At 40.1% G+C, this 17,702-nt stretch overlaps 2 protein-coding genes across 2 annotated transcripts in view; one reads left to right on the forward strand and one right to left on the reverse strand.

The window, feature by feature from the left end:
• Positions 1 to 15,205, reverse strand: part of HSPBAP1 (HSPB1 associated protein 1) — a gene marked incomplete at both ends in the record, with an annotated part of 45,484 nt that extends 30,279 nt beyond the window's left edge. The window contains 4 exons of the mRNA XM_084232683.1: positions 4,072 to 4,257; positions 13,391 to 13,405; positions 14,628 to 14,924; positions 15,163 to 15,205. Of these exons, the coding sequence (XP_084088809.1) occupies positions 4,072 to 4,257; positions 13,391 to 13,405; positions 14,628 to 14,924; positions 15,163 to 15,205 (541 nt within the window). The remainder of the gene's footprint in view (positions 1 to 4,071; positions 4,258 to 13,390; positions 13,406 to 14,627; positions 14,925 to 15,162) is intronic.
• A 1,238-nt stretch (positions 15,206 to 16,443) lies between these two features.
• The window catches only part of SLC49A4 (solute carrier family 49 member 4), a gene marked incomplete at its 3' end in the record, with an annotated part of 61,929 nt that continues 60,670 nt past the window's right edge, over positions 16,444 to 17,702 (forward strand). Inside the window, exon 1 of the mRNA XM_084232341.1 lies at positions 16,444 to 16,903. Coding sequence (XP_084088467.1) covers positions 16,564 to 16,903 — 340 coding nt within the window. The 5' untranslated portion in view covers positions 16,444 to 16,563. The remainder of the gene's footprint in view (positions 16,904 to 17,702) is intronic.

Genomic DNA, 17,702 nt, shown 5'->3' on the forward strand with positions numbered 1-17,702 from the left:
AAAAAAAAAAAAAGATAAAAAGAGACCCCAACGGTCACTACATTATGATCAAGAGGACAATACTTCAAGAAGAAATAACACTCATTAACATATATTCACCAAACAAAGGAGCACCAAAATATATCAGACAACTGTTGTCATCTCTGAAAACAGACATCAGAGAAAACACATACGTAGTGGGAGACTTCAACACACCACTATCAACAATGGATAAAAAATAAGTAAAGACACTAAAGCTCTAAATAAGGACCTAGAGCATTTGGGCTTAACAGACATCTATAGAACACTAAACCCCAAAAAAACGGAGTACACATTTTTCTCAAGCACACACGGATCATTCTCCAGGATTGGTCACATACTGGGACACAAGACAAACATCAACAGATACACCAAGATTGAAATCATACCAACCATCTTTTCTGACCATGAAGGCATCAAACTAGAAATAAACCATAAAAAGAAGGCAAGGAACTCTCCTACCTCATGGAGATTGAAAACCACACTACTGGAAGACCACTGGACTAATGAGGAGATCAAAGAAGAAATTAAAAAATTCTTTGAATTGAATGACAAGGAGGACACCAATATCCTAAATGTATGGGATGCAGCAAAAGCAGTAATAAGAGGAAAATATATAGCAATAGAGGCTCACATCAAGAAACAAGAAAGAACTCAAAGAAACAACCTAATCTCGAAGCTCAAAGATCTAGAAAAAGAACAACAAAAAATCCCCAAAACCAGTAGAAGAAAAGAAATAATAAAAACAAAAGCAGAAATAAATGAAATTGAAACTAAAAAAACAGTCCAAAAGATCAATGAAAAGAAGAGCTGGTTCTTTGAAAAAATCAATAAAATAGACAAACCCCTAGCCAGGCTCACAAAGGAAAAAAGGGAGAAAGCACAAATAAACAGGATCATCAATGAAAGAGGAGAAATCACAACGGACACAGCAGAAATCAAAAGAATAATCAGTAACTACTACGAACAGTTAGAGGAGATGGACAAATTCTTACAACTCTACAATCACCCAAAGCTAGATAAAGAAGAATAGAATACCTAAACAGACCAATTACAAGCAGCGAAATTGAAATGGTAATCAAAAACCTCCCCAAAAACAAAAGCCCAGGACCTGATGGATTTACAAATGAATTCTACCAAACATTCAGAGACAAATTAGTGCCTATCCTTCACAAACTCTTCCAAAAAATTGAGAAGGAAGGGACAATACCAAACACGTTCTATGAAGCCAACATTACACTAATACCAAAACCGAACAAGGACAACACAAAAAAGGAAAACTACAGGCCAATCTCCCTAATGAACACTGATGCAAAAATCCTCAATAAAATTTTAGCTATCAGAATCCAACGATGTATCCATAAGATAATTCACCATGACCAAGTAGGATTCATGCCAGGGACACAAGGATGGTTCAACATCCGAAAATCAATCAACGTTATCCAACACATCAACAAAATAAATATAAAAACCATATTATAATATCAATAGATGCTGAGAAAGCTTTCGACAAAGTGCAACACCCATTCATGATAAAAGCCCTCGAAATTCTTGGGATACAAGGAACATACCTCAACATCATAAAGGCCATATATGACAAGCCAACAGCCAGTAGCATTCTCAATGGTGAAAAGCTGAAAGCATTTCCATTAAGATCTGGAACAAGACAAGGATGTCCACTCTCACCACTGCTTTTCAATATAGTACTGGAAGTCCTAGCCAGAGCAATAAGACAAGAGAAAGATATACAAGGAATCCAAATAGGAAAAGAAGAAGTCAAACTATCACTATTTGCAGACAATATGATAATATACATAGAGAACCCCAAAAACTCCACAAAAAGACTAATTCAACTCATCAATCAGTTCAGTAAAGTGGCAGGATACAATATCAACAAGCAAAAGTCAGTAGCCTTCCTATACACAAACAATAAATCTGAAGAAGAAGAAATAAAAAAAATCCCTTTTATTATCAAAACAAAAAAATCAAATACTTGGGAATAAATCTAACAAAAGAGGTAAAGGACCTATACAAAGAAAACTATAAAACACTGTTAAAAGAAATAGAAGAAGACACAAAGAAATGGAAAGACATCCCCTGCTCAAAAATACATGACTGGATCAAGAAGATGTGGTACATATACACCGTGAAATATTACTCAGCATTCAAAAAAGATAAACACATGCAATTTGCAGCAACATGGATGGCGCTGGAAGGGATCATGCTCAGCGAAATAAGCCAGAAAGAAAAAGAAAAATACCGGATGGTCTCACTCATAGCAGGAATCTAGAAAACTTAAATAAGGGACCAGGAAAATGAATAACTATAAGAAAGTGAAAATCAAAATCAACAAACAACTATGAACCAGAGACACTCTATGGGAGATGGGGGGCGGGGAGGGGAGGGATTGGGGTCAAAATAAGGGTATTGCAATTGTATGGGGAATATAAAAATAAAATTTATTTAAAAAATAAAAAAAATAAACAAAAACCAAAATCAACAAACAACTGTGAACCAGAGACACTCTATGGAGGGTGGAGTGTGGGGAGGGGAGGGATTGGGTTCAAAATAAGGGGATTGCAATTGTTTGGGGAATATAAAAATAAAATTTATAAAAAAAATATACTAAACATTTTGATCTGTGATTAGAATGAGAAGCCAAAGAGCTTCAGGTATATTAATCCTGCTCTACCTGTCATGGGAGTATAAAGGGGTTTCTAGGCACCCACAACTGAATAATTATATGAGAGATAATAGAAGATCAATGTGAAGAAAGAAGCTTGGAGAAGCTGGAAGGGAAGCTGGGTGATTTTCAAGTTCCTCTTGAGTTATTAATAGATATTCACAGAGTCACTTTGCACACATGTATTTCAGCTCCTCTCTTTGGGCTATACTAAAGTTCTACTCTCAAATTTAAACAGCAAAGTTGGTCAAAATTAAATCTCTTTGCATTATATATATTATAAACAAATTGCATTTGGGACTTGAAGGGAAAAAGTAAATAAAATAAAGTTAAATAAAATAAAATGGTAGCAAACTGTAGGACTCAGGAAAAAAACACTGAATTGGGGCCTCCCGGTGGCGCAAAGGGTTGTCTCAGCACTCTGAAGCTACTGGCAGCCACTGTAGCACAAGTTCAATCCCCAGTCAGGGCGCTAACCCACATGGTGCAGCAGACCTCTCCTGTCTTGCCTGCTGCTCCCCTCAGCAGTGTATTTCAGTCAATCTGCCTGTTCTGCTCCCAACTCTGTCTCTTGTGAATCCTCTCAATGAACCCCACCCCCCGCACCCTTGGCCTACCCCCAGCTCTTGTATAATAAATAAATAAAAATAAATCTTTAAATAAAAAAATCAAACACTGAATTTCTTGACTACCAAGCTTACACATACTGAAAAAGAAGTTAAACACATGGATGACCGCTCTGGACTCCTTTCTTTGGTTTAAATGAACTAATTTTAGAATTAATAGTAATTGCTTTATCTGACCAGAGGCTAACACTAAAATGCCTTCAAGGAAGAAGAAGGAGCTGGCAAAAGCTCACCAGAGGATGAAAAAAACAACTAGTATGTTTCACTTTTTTTTCTTTCCCTGCGCCACCTCCCTCCCTCCCCAGGTGCTTCACTTTTATGCAATATAATAGAGGTCAGGCAGAGATAAAATTCCAATGATGACCAAGCACTATAAATAGTGCCTGATGTTGCAAATAAAAAAAATACTCTTCACATGAGTCAAAAGTGGGAGGTACCATTTAATAGATGAGCCCTGGTCCTTTTCAGTCACATAAGAACATATATAATTACACATTAATAAATATTTATTATACCTCCGTGTTCAATGAATGATGAACAATCACATTTTATATGGAGTTGTAAATGATAGGTTCCTCAGCCTAAAAAAAAGTCTTAACAAAAACTGTCCTTCTAAAACTTCCAATAGGATTTTCCTATCTGAAAGTGATCAAAAGATTCAAAATAAAAGGGTTCTATAGAAATAGACAAACTGCTAAGAGTAAGCTATTGAAGATATATTATGATAATGACTTGCAGTCTTACCTGTGTCTATGCTTTTCATTCCCATCCTGAATCGTATCTGCTTGCCATGAAGGACCTCAGAAAGGTGTTTAGCAGTCCAGTGTCGTGCTGGCCAATCAAAAACCATGTTACAGAAGACTGCAGGTTGTTGTAAAGACATTATAATTTCTTTTGCTTTCTCTGGTGTAAAAGGTTTGACACATTCACCTAAAGAAATAAATAATAATGATATATAAGTCATTTCACATGATATGAACAAAAAAAGTGAATATCATTTCCATTATGGCAAATCTTTCTGTGTAATTAACTGCATCTATACTTCAGTTATACTGTTTATATCAGTATTTAGCCTCAAAGAACCATGATTCTTAAGTAATTTTTCTCATATGGAATCTGAAATGGAAAATATTTACTATTTTCAATGTCAAAAATGGAGTTTTTTTTTTAAAGTTTTCCAAACTGTTTACTCAAATTTTAAAAGATACAATTTTTTGAAAATATTATTTCTAAAGGGTTACGTAAGAGATGCCGATGGGAAGTACTCTTAGAACAACTAGAGTAGCTGGAGTCGGCAACAATTCTACTAGCTATATATTCTATTTAATGTCAAAAAGACTACTGAATTAATACAGCAGCCAATGGGGGTGAGGGAAAGTTATTTTTATTGCAAGGTGTTTTTTTTTAAAGATTTATTTATTTATGCAGACAAGAGCTGGGGTACAGGCCAGAGATATGGGGGCGTGGGAGGATTACCAGAGACAGAGTGGGGAGCAGAACAGGCAGACTGACTGAAGTACATTGCTGAGGGGAGCAGCGGGCAAGTCAGGAGAGGTCTGCTGCGCCATGTGGGTTGCTCCCTGGTTGGCTGGGGATTGAACTCATGTGGCAGAGGCTGCGGATTGCTTCATAGTCTGGTGCTCAACCCCTTGCGCCACCAGGGAGGCCCTATTGTAAGGTTTTAAAGGATAAAAGATGTGCTAGGATTGTAATCAGTGTTAATTCTTGACTTTCACTGCATCTATAAACAGTATAGGGGATGTGTGCAAACTAAGCCTGCAATTTACTGAGTACTTCAATAAATTTCACAAGATCACAGAATGTTAATCTCAGATAGGATAGTGAAAATTAGTATTTGTTAAACAAAAGAATAAGTAAATTTCCTTTCAAGATACCTCAAGATGAGGGGTATTCTAGGAAGTCACAAAGACCTTCATACTCTGCCCCACAGAATATATATTTATGATTCTCTAGAACAATTAGCTCAATTCTCTATTTCATTTACCTACTTTGTAATTACACTTACTTCAAGAAAGTGAGAAAAGCCTATATATAATCCAAATTCTCCCACCATCCAACTTTCTTCTAAATGTTCTGATGAAAGGAAAAGGAATGAGGAAGGACTCATTGAGGAACTTGAACAATTTGTACTTGTCTGAATAGAAGACTTGTTTTTAAAGAAAATGAAAGTTTAAGTCAATTAGAACTCCTTTCTCAGCAAGGACAACTCAGGATTAGGCATAAGCTATGTACATATCCACATATGCTATCTATGTTAACATGTTAACATTAGTATTTATTATCACAATATAAAATCTGATAATATAAATACCCTAATCCGTCAAAGTAGAAAAATATTTATTATTTTTCCCATGGTATATTATGTCTATCAACAATAAAAATGAGGGCTATGGATAAACATGTGAAGGTGCAGGGATTAAATTTACTCAGAGAGCTACTGTAACAGGCAAGCGAGGATTGTTATAAGGTCCTAAACAAGTGGTGGCAATAGGGAAGGCAATGATGGAGAAACACTAAGACAATAATATCAAAGACTATTATGACCAAAAATAGTTGGGGTTGGAAGGAAGACTGCTATAAAGGAAGACTGAGGCTTCCAGATCATGTGACTTGCCATAAAAGAAGTTCAGAGCAACAGCTTAATCTGTTGGGGAAATGGTAAGTTTTGAACATCATCTCATAATAATACCATATACTTGTATAGAGCTTTACTATTTACCATTTACTTTTACATATGTTAAAGTAAATGAGCTTAGCTCATCCAATCCTATAAGCCTGTAAGACACAGATAGAGGAGGTATTTTATTTCCATTATCCAAAGGAAGAAATGAAAATTCAGATGTAGGAGGTTCATATACCAGCGATGAACTAAATCAGCCTCACTGATTCTAAGACCAGTGCACTGCACAGTCCTGCTCCCAAAGAATTTAAACTGGGAGAAATAGCATAACCTGAAAAGATAAATAGGTTCAGGAAAGTTTCAGATCAATTCATAGACAATAAGCACAACAGCACACATAGGCAGAATGTTTCAGTGTGGGCATATGCAGGGGGATAGGAGAGGGCTTAGATTGTTTGTGGCCTACCTTATTCACTGCCCAATGTCTCTTCCTTATGAACAGAACTTTACGTAATGGGAGTGGCTCAAAAATATATTTCCGGTACTCCTTGTAAATAGGACTGGCTAGAGATAGACCTGGAAGTTGCTGGATCAGTTGCCCTCATCCTTGTCGCCTTTATACTGCCCGGAAAATAGACATAATGGTGAGCCATCTTGAGAGACAGAAGGAAGGCCCAAGAAATTGCAAGCCTCAGCTGGAAGAATGCAAAGATGTCTTTACTTTTATGCCACTGAACCAACACCAGTGAAGGTCTACCTCCTGAACCCTTTCACATAAGGCAATTCTTATAGTCAAAACTCTTATTAGTTTATGACTAGGATAACACCTTGCCTTCTGATACTGCTGTTTTTAAGAACAACCACCTTCTCCCTGTAAAGTGCTCTGTAGCTTAGGCTGAATGAATCATCGATATTCTGACCCATCATGGCCATCTTTCACTTCTAAGGTTGTAAAATATTCAAGCTTAAACATTTTGCTTCTAGAACTTTACATTTAAGGGGAAACAGAAGCACCAGCCCTTCACAGGGTGGGATTTATTTATTCTGCTTAACTCAAATCAGAGCCAATAGATAACATGGCTTTGAATATTTTCAAAAATAGCTTTCATATTTGGGTGAGATATATATAGCCACATTACCAACACATAAGTGGTATTTTGACACAATCGCTTCAAAGAAGTAAGTTGTTTCCTCTAACATAAGGTTAAATTTTTAAAAATTAATTTAATGATCTGATTTAAAAAGCCCAAATATTTAATAGGAGCTCCTGAAAACTAAAATTTGCCGAGAAAGCACCAGGCCCAAAGATTTGTAATGTTAAACGTGCGAACATTTGCTAAATGAGTGGAAAGTTCTATAGGACTTTCTAAGTGTGCAGAGCAGAGCAGTATTCTGTTCACCATCACAGGAAATTAGCACATTTATAGAATTTCAGGTCTATTGGTGAAATAAAACAATCAGCTGGTTGTGAGATAAAACTAATTTGGTTTTTGATAGTTTAATCAACAATTAACTGGGCCATTAAATTAACAAATTTAAGTGTTACAATTTCCTTTAAAGAAGAATGCAATCTACATGGCATTAATTAAATAGCCTACGGATGCACCCAGTCATTCCATGCCAGGAATATCTTCAAAGTGCTATAAAAATGCTAAAGCCACCTTGATAGTCTACAAAGGATATGTGTGTGTAGGTCTAAACTTGCATCAAGAGGCAACTTCTAAGAAGATGACATAAAAACTGCTAGAAAAAGATTAGCAATCTAAGTATTGCACAATAGTCTATTCTCTAAATGTAGCAAAGTTATTCAGTCAATTTATTGCTGTTTTAGTTACAACTAATTCTTTGGAGGTAGTAAAATACCATCAAAAAGCAAACTGTCTTTTTCCTTGGAATTTTTTCTTTAGTTAATGCAAAGTACAAGATATTTTAAACCTAATTTCTCTGAATTTGCTAGCAACCTAGTTTCAACACAAATCCTGACTGATTTGTATTTGAGATGTAGAATTCAAGACAAGAAAAATTCACTGAGTTTTCAAAATAGTCTCTTAATATTGATAGAATACACCTGAAATTGCAATAAACTCAGCTCTCATGTCAGATATAATTTTAATGGAAAATTATAGTTATTAAAAATGTTCAGAAGGTGTCATAAGTCACAGGTTATAACACATGCATTAACCATATTGATACAATATGAAAAACTGGATTCCAGCATGGTGAACTAATTCACTTCTAAATATATATACATATAAGCCTACATTTTCATCAGTCTCACAGCTGTTTATACATACAAGAAGTTTTAAAACTTCTGACATGGTAGATATTAGGAATGGTAGTTATTAGGGTAAAAAATAATGAACATACGGGCCATATCAGATAAACATTGATGGAATTTTGTAAGTACTATTTAACAAAACGACTGTATTGGTACGAAATATAGAATGGTAAACCAGACACCAGAGATAATTCTTCATTTTATTGTCACTATTTTAAAAGATCAACACAAACTAAGAAAATTCTCCTGAAAGGGAATGTAACACTTAGGTCATAAACCCTTTAAAATTCAAAAACTAGAAGATAGTGCCACCAAAGAAACCACAAGTGGAAGTAATGAGGCTGTTAAGACATAACCTTGTTAATATCAAGGCTTAGTGTTGTAGCAAACACTCAAGCAGGAGACATATACATGCTAGACAGTTACCAAGGTTTTATAACCCCTTAGCTGCTTCTCATCCTCTTGCTCTTGTGATTCCTGGCTAGGAACTCTGAAAATGTCTTCTCACATTAATACATTGATGAGTCAGAAGATGGCTCACAAATCATACTTAATTAAGTTCAAAAGTAATACCTGTCTTAACCCTAAAGCAAGGAAAGCAAATCTATGCTTTAAGTGCAGTAAATACTAGAAAGAACGGTCACAAAAACTCAAGCTCTTTAAAATGCTCCAAAGCACCTTCAAAATTTCTACCAAAATGTTTTCATCTAACTCTTTAACCTCCTCTAAGTAAGTTTTTCATATTTCAAAATAAACCAGTTATTTCCTCTCACTTTTCATTAAAAATATTTGACAGGAGAGTCTTGAAGAGCGTGATAGCAGCATTATTTATTACAATCAAGAGGATAAAGCAACCCATATGTCCGCTGACAGATCAATGATAAAAATGTAGTCTTTATATACAGTGGAATATTATTCAGTCTTTAAAAGGAAGAAATTTTGCCACATGCTACAAGGATAAACCTAAGGTCATTAAATAAAATCAGTCAGTCATGAAAAGGCAAACAACACTCTATTATTTCACCTGTATGAGTTATCCAAACTAGTCAAAATCATGGAAGCAGAGAGTAAAATGGCTATTATGGAGCAGTGGGAGGGGAGAATGGGAAACTATTTACTAGGTGTAGAATCAAATTTGCAAGATGAAAAATTTTGGAAATACGCTTCACAACAATGTGAATATCCTTAACACTACTGAACAACTGTATATTTAAACATGTACAAAGACAGTAAATTTTACATGTTTTACCAGAATTTAAAAAATATCAATAGTATTGCTTTTCTGATATTCGCATTACTGAATATAAAGTATTTTAGCTACATTATAAATTATACAAGTGCTGTAGCATGCAGTTTTTTTATTTCTTGAGATTACACAGACTTTTGCTTTTCTTTTCTCCCTTGCCCTTTTCAAAAAATGGAAACAAGAGAGTATGGCATCTCCAACTGAAACAGACCTAGTCAGGTAGGAGTGTCAGTTCTATGTAACTCAAATCCATACTACACTCTGGAATGAAATCTTCCCTTGGTAAGAACTGGAAGAAGAGTTACAGAGCATACATTCTTCTCTTCGAGACATAACCTGGCTGTAACTATAACTATGAGATCTCAATAGGCAGAAACATAGTAACTTCCATCTGAAAGACAGAATCAGACTTAAAGAATTGCAATTTTTAGTTGTCCTAAAAAGCTTAGAGCAATGTGTGATACAGGAGGTAACATGTCTCCTTCAAAATTTAAGTTGATTCTTAACAGCAGTTCTAAACAGTTCATATTTGTTTGATTTTTTTCAAGATTATATTTCTAGAACAGGTTTTTAGATTTACAATAAAATTAAGAAAGTATAGAGATTTTTCATAGTCTGCCCTGCAAAATGTCTAGTCTTCCTCATTATCAACATAAATCTACAGAGTGGTACTTTTTTTCCCCTTTACTACGAATAAACCTAAACTAACATACATAATCACCCCAAGGCCACAGTTTATCTAAGTGTTCACGCTTGGTATTGTACATTCTTTGGGTTTGGACAAAAGTAATGACATGTATATATTATTATAAAATCACAAAATTAACTGTAATTCTTTTTCACTGCCCTAAAAATCCTCTGTGCTATGCCTACTCATCTCATGCTTATTTTTAATAATTTCCAAGTTGTTACGTCAGAAGAAAATACCACACATCCTTGAAAACAAGCTTATTGCTTTTATATCCCTAGAGCTTAGCAAAGTGCTTGGCATGATGATGCTCAATCAATATTTTCTGAATTCACACTTCACTTTCATCAGTGTATAAAATTTTGTGAAAACTGCACCTTTTTCCTCCACTTTGCATAATGAGTTATTGAGCACAACCAGAGACAGTGTCAAAACAAAGTGATCGGTTCCACAATTTCATGCTTATCTCCTCGGGTTCGCTTTCTTGCTCGAGTCACACTATTTACCACTAATGGACTCCCAGTCACCCTGCTCCCCTTCAACAACATTCCCAAGCTCCTTCATTCTCATATCCCCAGGACCTCTTCACTTGCTCCTCTAAGGGTGCCCTGCTCTATTTTTTTTTTTTTCTGAGAAAACTGACACTGTCTTCTTCACTTCAACATTTCTGATTCACCCCGCTCTTCCTTAGTCTCAAAAGACACAGTCTTCCTCTTTTTCATTTGTATTCTCTATTAGTTTCTACTCTAGTAGAACCAGTTTCCCCGCCTGCCTTCTGAACCAGGTGCCTTGGATTTTTCTCTGTTCCTTTCCACTGGACCTTACCTCACCAGAAGTGGCCTCTTCCACTAATTTCTATATTCAAACTATACCAAAACTCTAGGAAAGAATTCTAGGAAGCACAGGTAAATCCAATTTACACTAGCTCTTTCTCCTCTTAGTCTCCAAAGCACCTAATGTGTGTAATATTTATATACTGACTAATTGCCTCCTGCCTTATGGATATGTGTTATCCATTTTTATAAATTTTTAATTGCTGTCTTTTCCCAAAAACTATATTTATAAACTATTTGAGGGCAAGGAGTGTCTTCTACTTCATTGTAGAAAAAATCTTCTGTTTATATAGAGTGTATTCAAATTTGTTTTGATAATGGAGAGGTAATTAAGAATGGTACCTTTTTTTATTATTAATATAAAGTACTGCAACTGTCACTGACTACTGTTGAAGCTAAAAGAAATTAGAGATACGCTCAAAATTAACTTTTCTATGACTCCATTATATTCATCATTGTACTGAACACAGTGACCATATCACATGTATTTTTAAAATGTATGTATTTTCGGGCCTCCCCTGGTGGCGCAGCGGTTGAGCGCTGGGCTGCGAAGCTGCCCGCAGCCTCTGCAGCGCCAGTTCAATCCCCGGCCACCGGCGAGGGTCCCACATGGCGCGCAGACCTCTCCTGCCGCACCCGCTGCTCCCCTCAGCAGTGTATTTCGGTCTTTCTGTCTGTTCTGCTTCCCACTCTGGCTCTGGTGAATTCTGTCACCATCCCGCGCTTCGGTCCTTCTGTCTGTTCTGCTCCCCACTCTGGCTCTGGTGAATTCTGTCACCCTCCTGCGCTTCTGACTATACCCAGTGCTTGTATAAATAAATAAATAAATCTTAAAAAAAAAGTATGTATTTTCCTACCCTTTCCCACATAAGGTTTATCTAATTTAAGAAAAGGTTTTCTCTTCCAGTAGGATTTTTCAGTGGGGGGTAGGGAGGGGCAAGACAGCTACTCACTTTCACCAGTCTTTTTTCTTTCCTCAGGATTTCAAGATTAAGAATCACCAGTTTCCTTGGGCCTCCCTGGTAATGCAGGGGTTGAGGTCTCCACACTACCAAGCTATCTTTAGCCACCGCATCATGAGTCTCTGCAAGGGAGCTAACCCACATAGTGCAACAGACCTCTCCTGTCTGGCCTGCTGATCCCCTCAGCAGTATATTTCAGTAGATCCTCCTGTTCTGCTCCCCACTTTGTCTCTGGTGAATCCTCTCCCCCCGAACCCCTGCCCCTCTGGCCTACACTCCAGTTCTTGTATGCATAAATAAAAATAAATCTTTTTTTAAAATCAACCAGTTTCCTCATAACGTTAAATATGGGATTATCATATGACCCATAATTCCACTCTTAGATACATGCCCAAGTGTTGGAGATCCCTAAGGCACGCAGTGCTGAGACAAGAAAAACATCAAGATCATGACTGAAAAACTGATCAGCCCGGGTCCAAGGTCTGGCCCGTATACAGATCAGGATGTTTTTTCTTATCTCAGCACTGCATGCCTTAGGGGTCTCCAACACCCAAGAGAACTGAAAACATGTTTACAAAAAAAAACTTGCAAATGAATGTTTAGAACAGCATTATCAGTAATAGCAAAAATGCGGAAAAGAAACGCCCCATGGATGAACCTTGAAAACATTATGCTACATGAAAAAAGCCAAACACCAAAGGCCACATATTGTATGGTTCCATCTGTATAAAATGCCCAGTATAGGCAAATCTATACAGAGTAGATTCTTGACTGCCATGGCCTGGGGAGAGGGGCAGACAGGGAGCAACTGCTAATAGGTACCAGGTTTCTTTTCCGTGTGGTGAAGAATTCTGGAGTTATAGTAGCAAATGCAGAACAATTTTGTGATTGTAATCACAGCGTAATTACAGACTAACATTAAATGAGGGGAGTTCATAGGGCTAGAGAAAGCTCATAGGGCAGGGGAAAGCCATATTTTAGATAGGTTGGCCTGGTAAGGTCTCAAAAGGGGATTTTTCAGTGGGGGGTACTGAAAAATCCTACTCTGAAACCTGAAAATGAAGAAGATCTGCTGCATGAATGAGGCTGGGGTCGGGGATAGGAGGGTAGGGGCATGGTGAGTGACAAGAGAAGTTGCTGAAGACATCAGCAGAGCCCTGACCAGGATTTCTGTAGGCCATGGCTAGGAGCTTAGATTTTATTCTAAGTTTTAAGAGCAATGGTATCCATTGAAATATTTTAAGTAAGGCAGTGTCACTTTTTTTGCTGCTGAATGGAGAAGGGTTTGGAGGGGCAAAAGACAGGAAACAGGAACACAGGCATAAAGATATAGAGGTTTCAGTAAGAAATGTGGATGATTTGGATAAGATTTTGAGAGTAAGAGGAGAAAAAGACATATCAGATGCAGAACTGACCTGCAAAATCATCATCTGAAAGTGAGAACAAGAGGATATAGAGAATTGGGGGAATTGCATTGGAGAAAGAATGTGGGTTTTCTAGAGAAACACAGGTTCATATGGATATCAGATTCAAAGCAAATATCCAAGAAGTTGGCCATTTTCATTTTATAGTGTCTTCAAATTGTCCAGGACTTTTCCCTGCAATGTTCAGTCATACAGGTGCAGGTGCAAAAAAGACAAAAGATTTGGGTTCATCCAGCATAAGGGTTTGCCAGAAGAATAAAGAGCAGGAATCATAGTGAATTTTCAAGATTATAAACCATGACATACACTCCAAACTATACAAGGGGGTACAGATTAACAGAAAATGAAAGGTTCGATGGAGTGAAGATGTGAATGAATTTTAAGAATTATCTCCCTGGGGCACATAAGCAAGTGAGTTATAAAGGCAGGAAATATGGTCAGATAGTAGGAAGTTATAATTTGTTTCTTCTGCTTGGAATGGTCATTTCTTCCTCTAGGCAAACATGTCTATTTGATCTCTAACCACATCCACCCTGAGTTTTTCTCTACCCTAGCTTACTGGCCATCCCACTTCTTCCCCCCAGCACCACAACCCGAGTTGTCACTATCTCATCCAATCCTAAAAACATACCTATTCTCTCCTTGGAGCATTTCTGTTTTCCCATTGGAATCTCTCCTCCTGTGACAGCCCTCACACCAAGTGTGTACTACTGATAGCATTCACCTTACTACCTATTGCTCATTGTTTTTCCTTTCTAGATTTCTTTACTCAATTAGGAAAAATATTCAAAAGTGTGTGGATCCCGTGGCAATAGTGAGACTATTGTGAGGCATGAAGCAATCACTCTCACACTCACAGGAATCTCAGATTCCTAAGCCTCCAAACCTCACCCGTTCTCTAAAGCAAGATTTCACCAAAATAAAACAAAAGCTAACAATCACAGTTCACAAAAGTCTCTAGCAGCTCCATGGACCTCATGGAAGGGCCTCAATATCACAAATTTAATTTAAACCACTCTACCACTCAAAAATACCCTCAAGCGTGAAACAGCTCTGCCAGGCTGAGGGAATACGGATCTGTACAATGATCAAAAATCCGGATGCCACATCTGGATGCATGGGCAGCAGACCCTGGGCAGGAGCAAGGCCAAACGGGTACATCAGAGGTGCCAAGAGAGTCAGGTGGCACTGGGCTGCACTCGTGGTCTGACCTCAGCCTGGCACCTACCTCTGTCCTCTCCAGTTCCGGCCGCAGGGGCAGTAACAGCGGCCACACCCCGGCCTGAAGCCATGGCTGGCACCACGAGGGCTCCCCCCAAACCTAAAAGTGGCGTGGGGGTCGGGGCCGGGTGCGTGCTGGTACAAATTCGGGCTCGGAAACTGAACCAGGTAAGAGCCCCGCCGCGCAGGTCCCGGGCGCCCCCGGAAGCGCCGCTCACGTGACGATCACGTGACGGGCACTGGGCGGGGGCGCGCGGGTTTGTTTTGATCCCCCGTTTGTTGAATTGTGAGCATGTGGTTTCGGCTGTAGCGCTTTTTACCCTCCCCAGACCTTAGTTGTTCAATATAATCCTGACTTCGTTTCGGTTTCTCCTCGTCTTCTAGTCGGGTTCTTGTTTTCCGCCTCGGCCCTTTTCTCCACCTAGCAGTACTGACGTTTTGGAGAATGGTTTGTTTTTTTGTGGGGCCAGAGGCGCTGGTTTGTAGCTATGTGTTCGCTTATTCTGCAGCCATGACCAGCTCCTGAGATGGCAAGAGCTCACATTTCTCTTCCACTTCCTTGCCCTTCTGACTCCTGGTTTTCATGGCTGCCAGGGAACACGGGCCTCTGGCAAATGTCCTTTACTTGCTTCCCCGTGACTCATTTCCCAATCCAGGCAAACCAAAGTGCTCGACTTAGGTTTTCAAGGACACTAACCGACAGCTGTCAGGCTTCTGGACTTGTATAGTCAAGTAAACAACCGGCTTCTTGATCAAGAGATCAACAACCCCCACCCTTCCCCTCGCTTTCGCTTCATCAAGAGATGGAGCTAGGCCGTTTCGAAGCAAAAGGCTTCCATTCTTAATATATGCTCATTGCTTGTCTATTAAGTAACAAGGCAAAATGTGTAGGTAGAAAGCTATGTATAATATATGTGTGTATGTATGTGTGTGTGTGTATATTTTATATATATAGCTAGCTAGTTTATTTTATTTTTTAAATATTTTTATATAATTCTTACATCATTTTTCATCTTTGCACAATGTATGCATTTTTATTTTGTCTATATTCCCCATGCAATTGCACCCCCCCTTTATTTTGACTCTAGTCCTTCCTCTTTCCATCCCTCCCTCTCCACCTCCCCCCCCCCCCCAGTGTGTCTCTGGTTTATAGTTGCTTGTTGATTTCGATTTTTATTTTGTCTTTTTCCTGGTCCCTTATTTAGGTTTTCTAAATTCCTGCTATGAGTGAGACCATCCAGTATTTTTCTTTTTCTTTCTAACTTATTTCGCTGAGCATGATCCCTTCTTATAGCTAGCCAGTTTATCATTTCTTTGGGCAGGACACAAAAAGACAGTTGCTAAAACTAGGCAGCAATTCCCTGGGTCCCACCCACACCTCAATCTTATCCTATCTCCCTATAATTTCTGAAGTTATAAACCCAACAAAAATAGGAATAAACCAATATAGCTTTACAAGCATTAGCTTAAGTGACCGGAGGTCACCGGCTTGTTTATCAAGCACGTGAAGTAAACTCAGACACTTCCTCCCGCACCCGAGCTCCTCGCCCAGCCTCTAACACATCCTTTGTGGGAGCTGCTTTTTCCCGAGGCTCAGCTCGCTCGCCCCTTCCTTTCCAATCCCCTCTCCCCGCTGGAAGCCGGGCTTCGCTCCGTCTCTCGCCTCTGTTTAGCCCCCCTAACCCGCCGGGGGAGAGGAAGGCCAGTGTCTCTGGCTGACGAGCCGGGGTCCCGCACCCCGACCTCGCCGCCGCCCCCCGCCCGGCGCCCCGCGCCCCGCGCCCCGCCTGGAGCGGGCACACCGCGCAGGCGCACGAGCGCGGCCGGAGGGCGAGGGCGAGCGGAGCGGACTCGGCCTGAGCCTCGTCCCGCCGCGTCCGTGCGGGGCTGCTCTGCCGCCCCCTGACCGCGCCGGGCCGGCGCCCCGCGGGCCGCGCGACGCGATGGGCTCGGGCTGGAGCAGCGAGGAGGAGCGGCAGCCGCTGCTCGGGCCGGGGCTGGGACCTGCGCCGCCGCCTGCCTGGAGGAGCCGGGACGCGGCGGCCGCGCTGCCCGCGGCGGCCCCGGGGCTCGGGCGCGTGTACGGGCGCCGCTGGCTGGTGCTGCTGCTCTTCTCGCTGCTGGCCTTCGCGCAGGGCCTGGTCTGGAACACCTGGGGGCCCATCCAGAACTCGGCGCGCCAGGCCTACGGCTTCTCCAGCTGGGACATCGCGCTGCTGGTGCTGTGGGGGCCCATCGGCTTCCTGCCCTGCTTCGCGTTTATGTGGCTCCTGGACAAGAGAGGTGAGGGGCCGGGGCGGGCCGCGCTGTCGCTCGGGGGCGCCGGGCCCGCCGGATCCCCAGGCCCGCGAGCCGCCTCCCCTGGCTTCGTCCTAGGGGTTGTGTGAGGTGACGGAGTGCTGCTGGCATCCCTTTCCCGACGGGGAGCCCTCCGTCCCCGAAGCGACAAATAAGGGAAAGCGTCTTTGCAGATATTTATGTTTTTATCGAGGCCTATTATGCAACAGCTGAGATGAAGCGATCTCTAAAATGTTCGATTTTTGCCTGTTGTGGACATGAAAGTGTCGCCGTGCACGTGCTGTGTATGTTTTTTACACCTGACATAAGTGACCGAGGCTTTGACTTAGTAGGAATTTGGGGATGTGGAGGGTGGACGGATGGAGAATAGGTTGATGGTGCCCAAACATCAGGAAGGAATGAGTTGGCTTTGCGTATACAATAGATGACTTCAGTCCAGGAAGAACTATTGGGAAATCGAGTCTAATATTCTGGTTTCTGGAAGATGGTGCACAGCAGCTTTGAAGTGTATGTTTGTGACTAGGTGGCTGTGTCAGATGAGCTTTATGACTCTCAGATAAAGCTTGCAGATGAATGAAGACTCTCTTCATTGAGTAATACTTTGAACAGACATCTCACTTTACCACTGACCAGTGTGAACCTGGGGGGGAGAAGGGAAGTCTTAGGATTGAATGAAAGGCATCGAATTATACCAGATATGGGTAAATGATTCATGATCAGTGCGAAGTAACTGCTAAAAAAAACAACAAAAATTTTAGGCATCAGCCATAATACTCAAAATAAG

Source organism: Talpa europaea (genome assembly GCF_964194135.1).
Source record: "Talpa europaea genome assembly, chromosome: 4".
Classification (NCBI taxonomy): domain Eukaryota; kingdom Metazoa; phylum Chordata; class Mammalia; order Eulipotyphla; family Talpidae; genus Talpa; species Talpa europaea.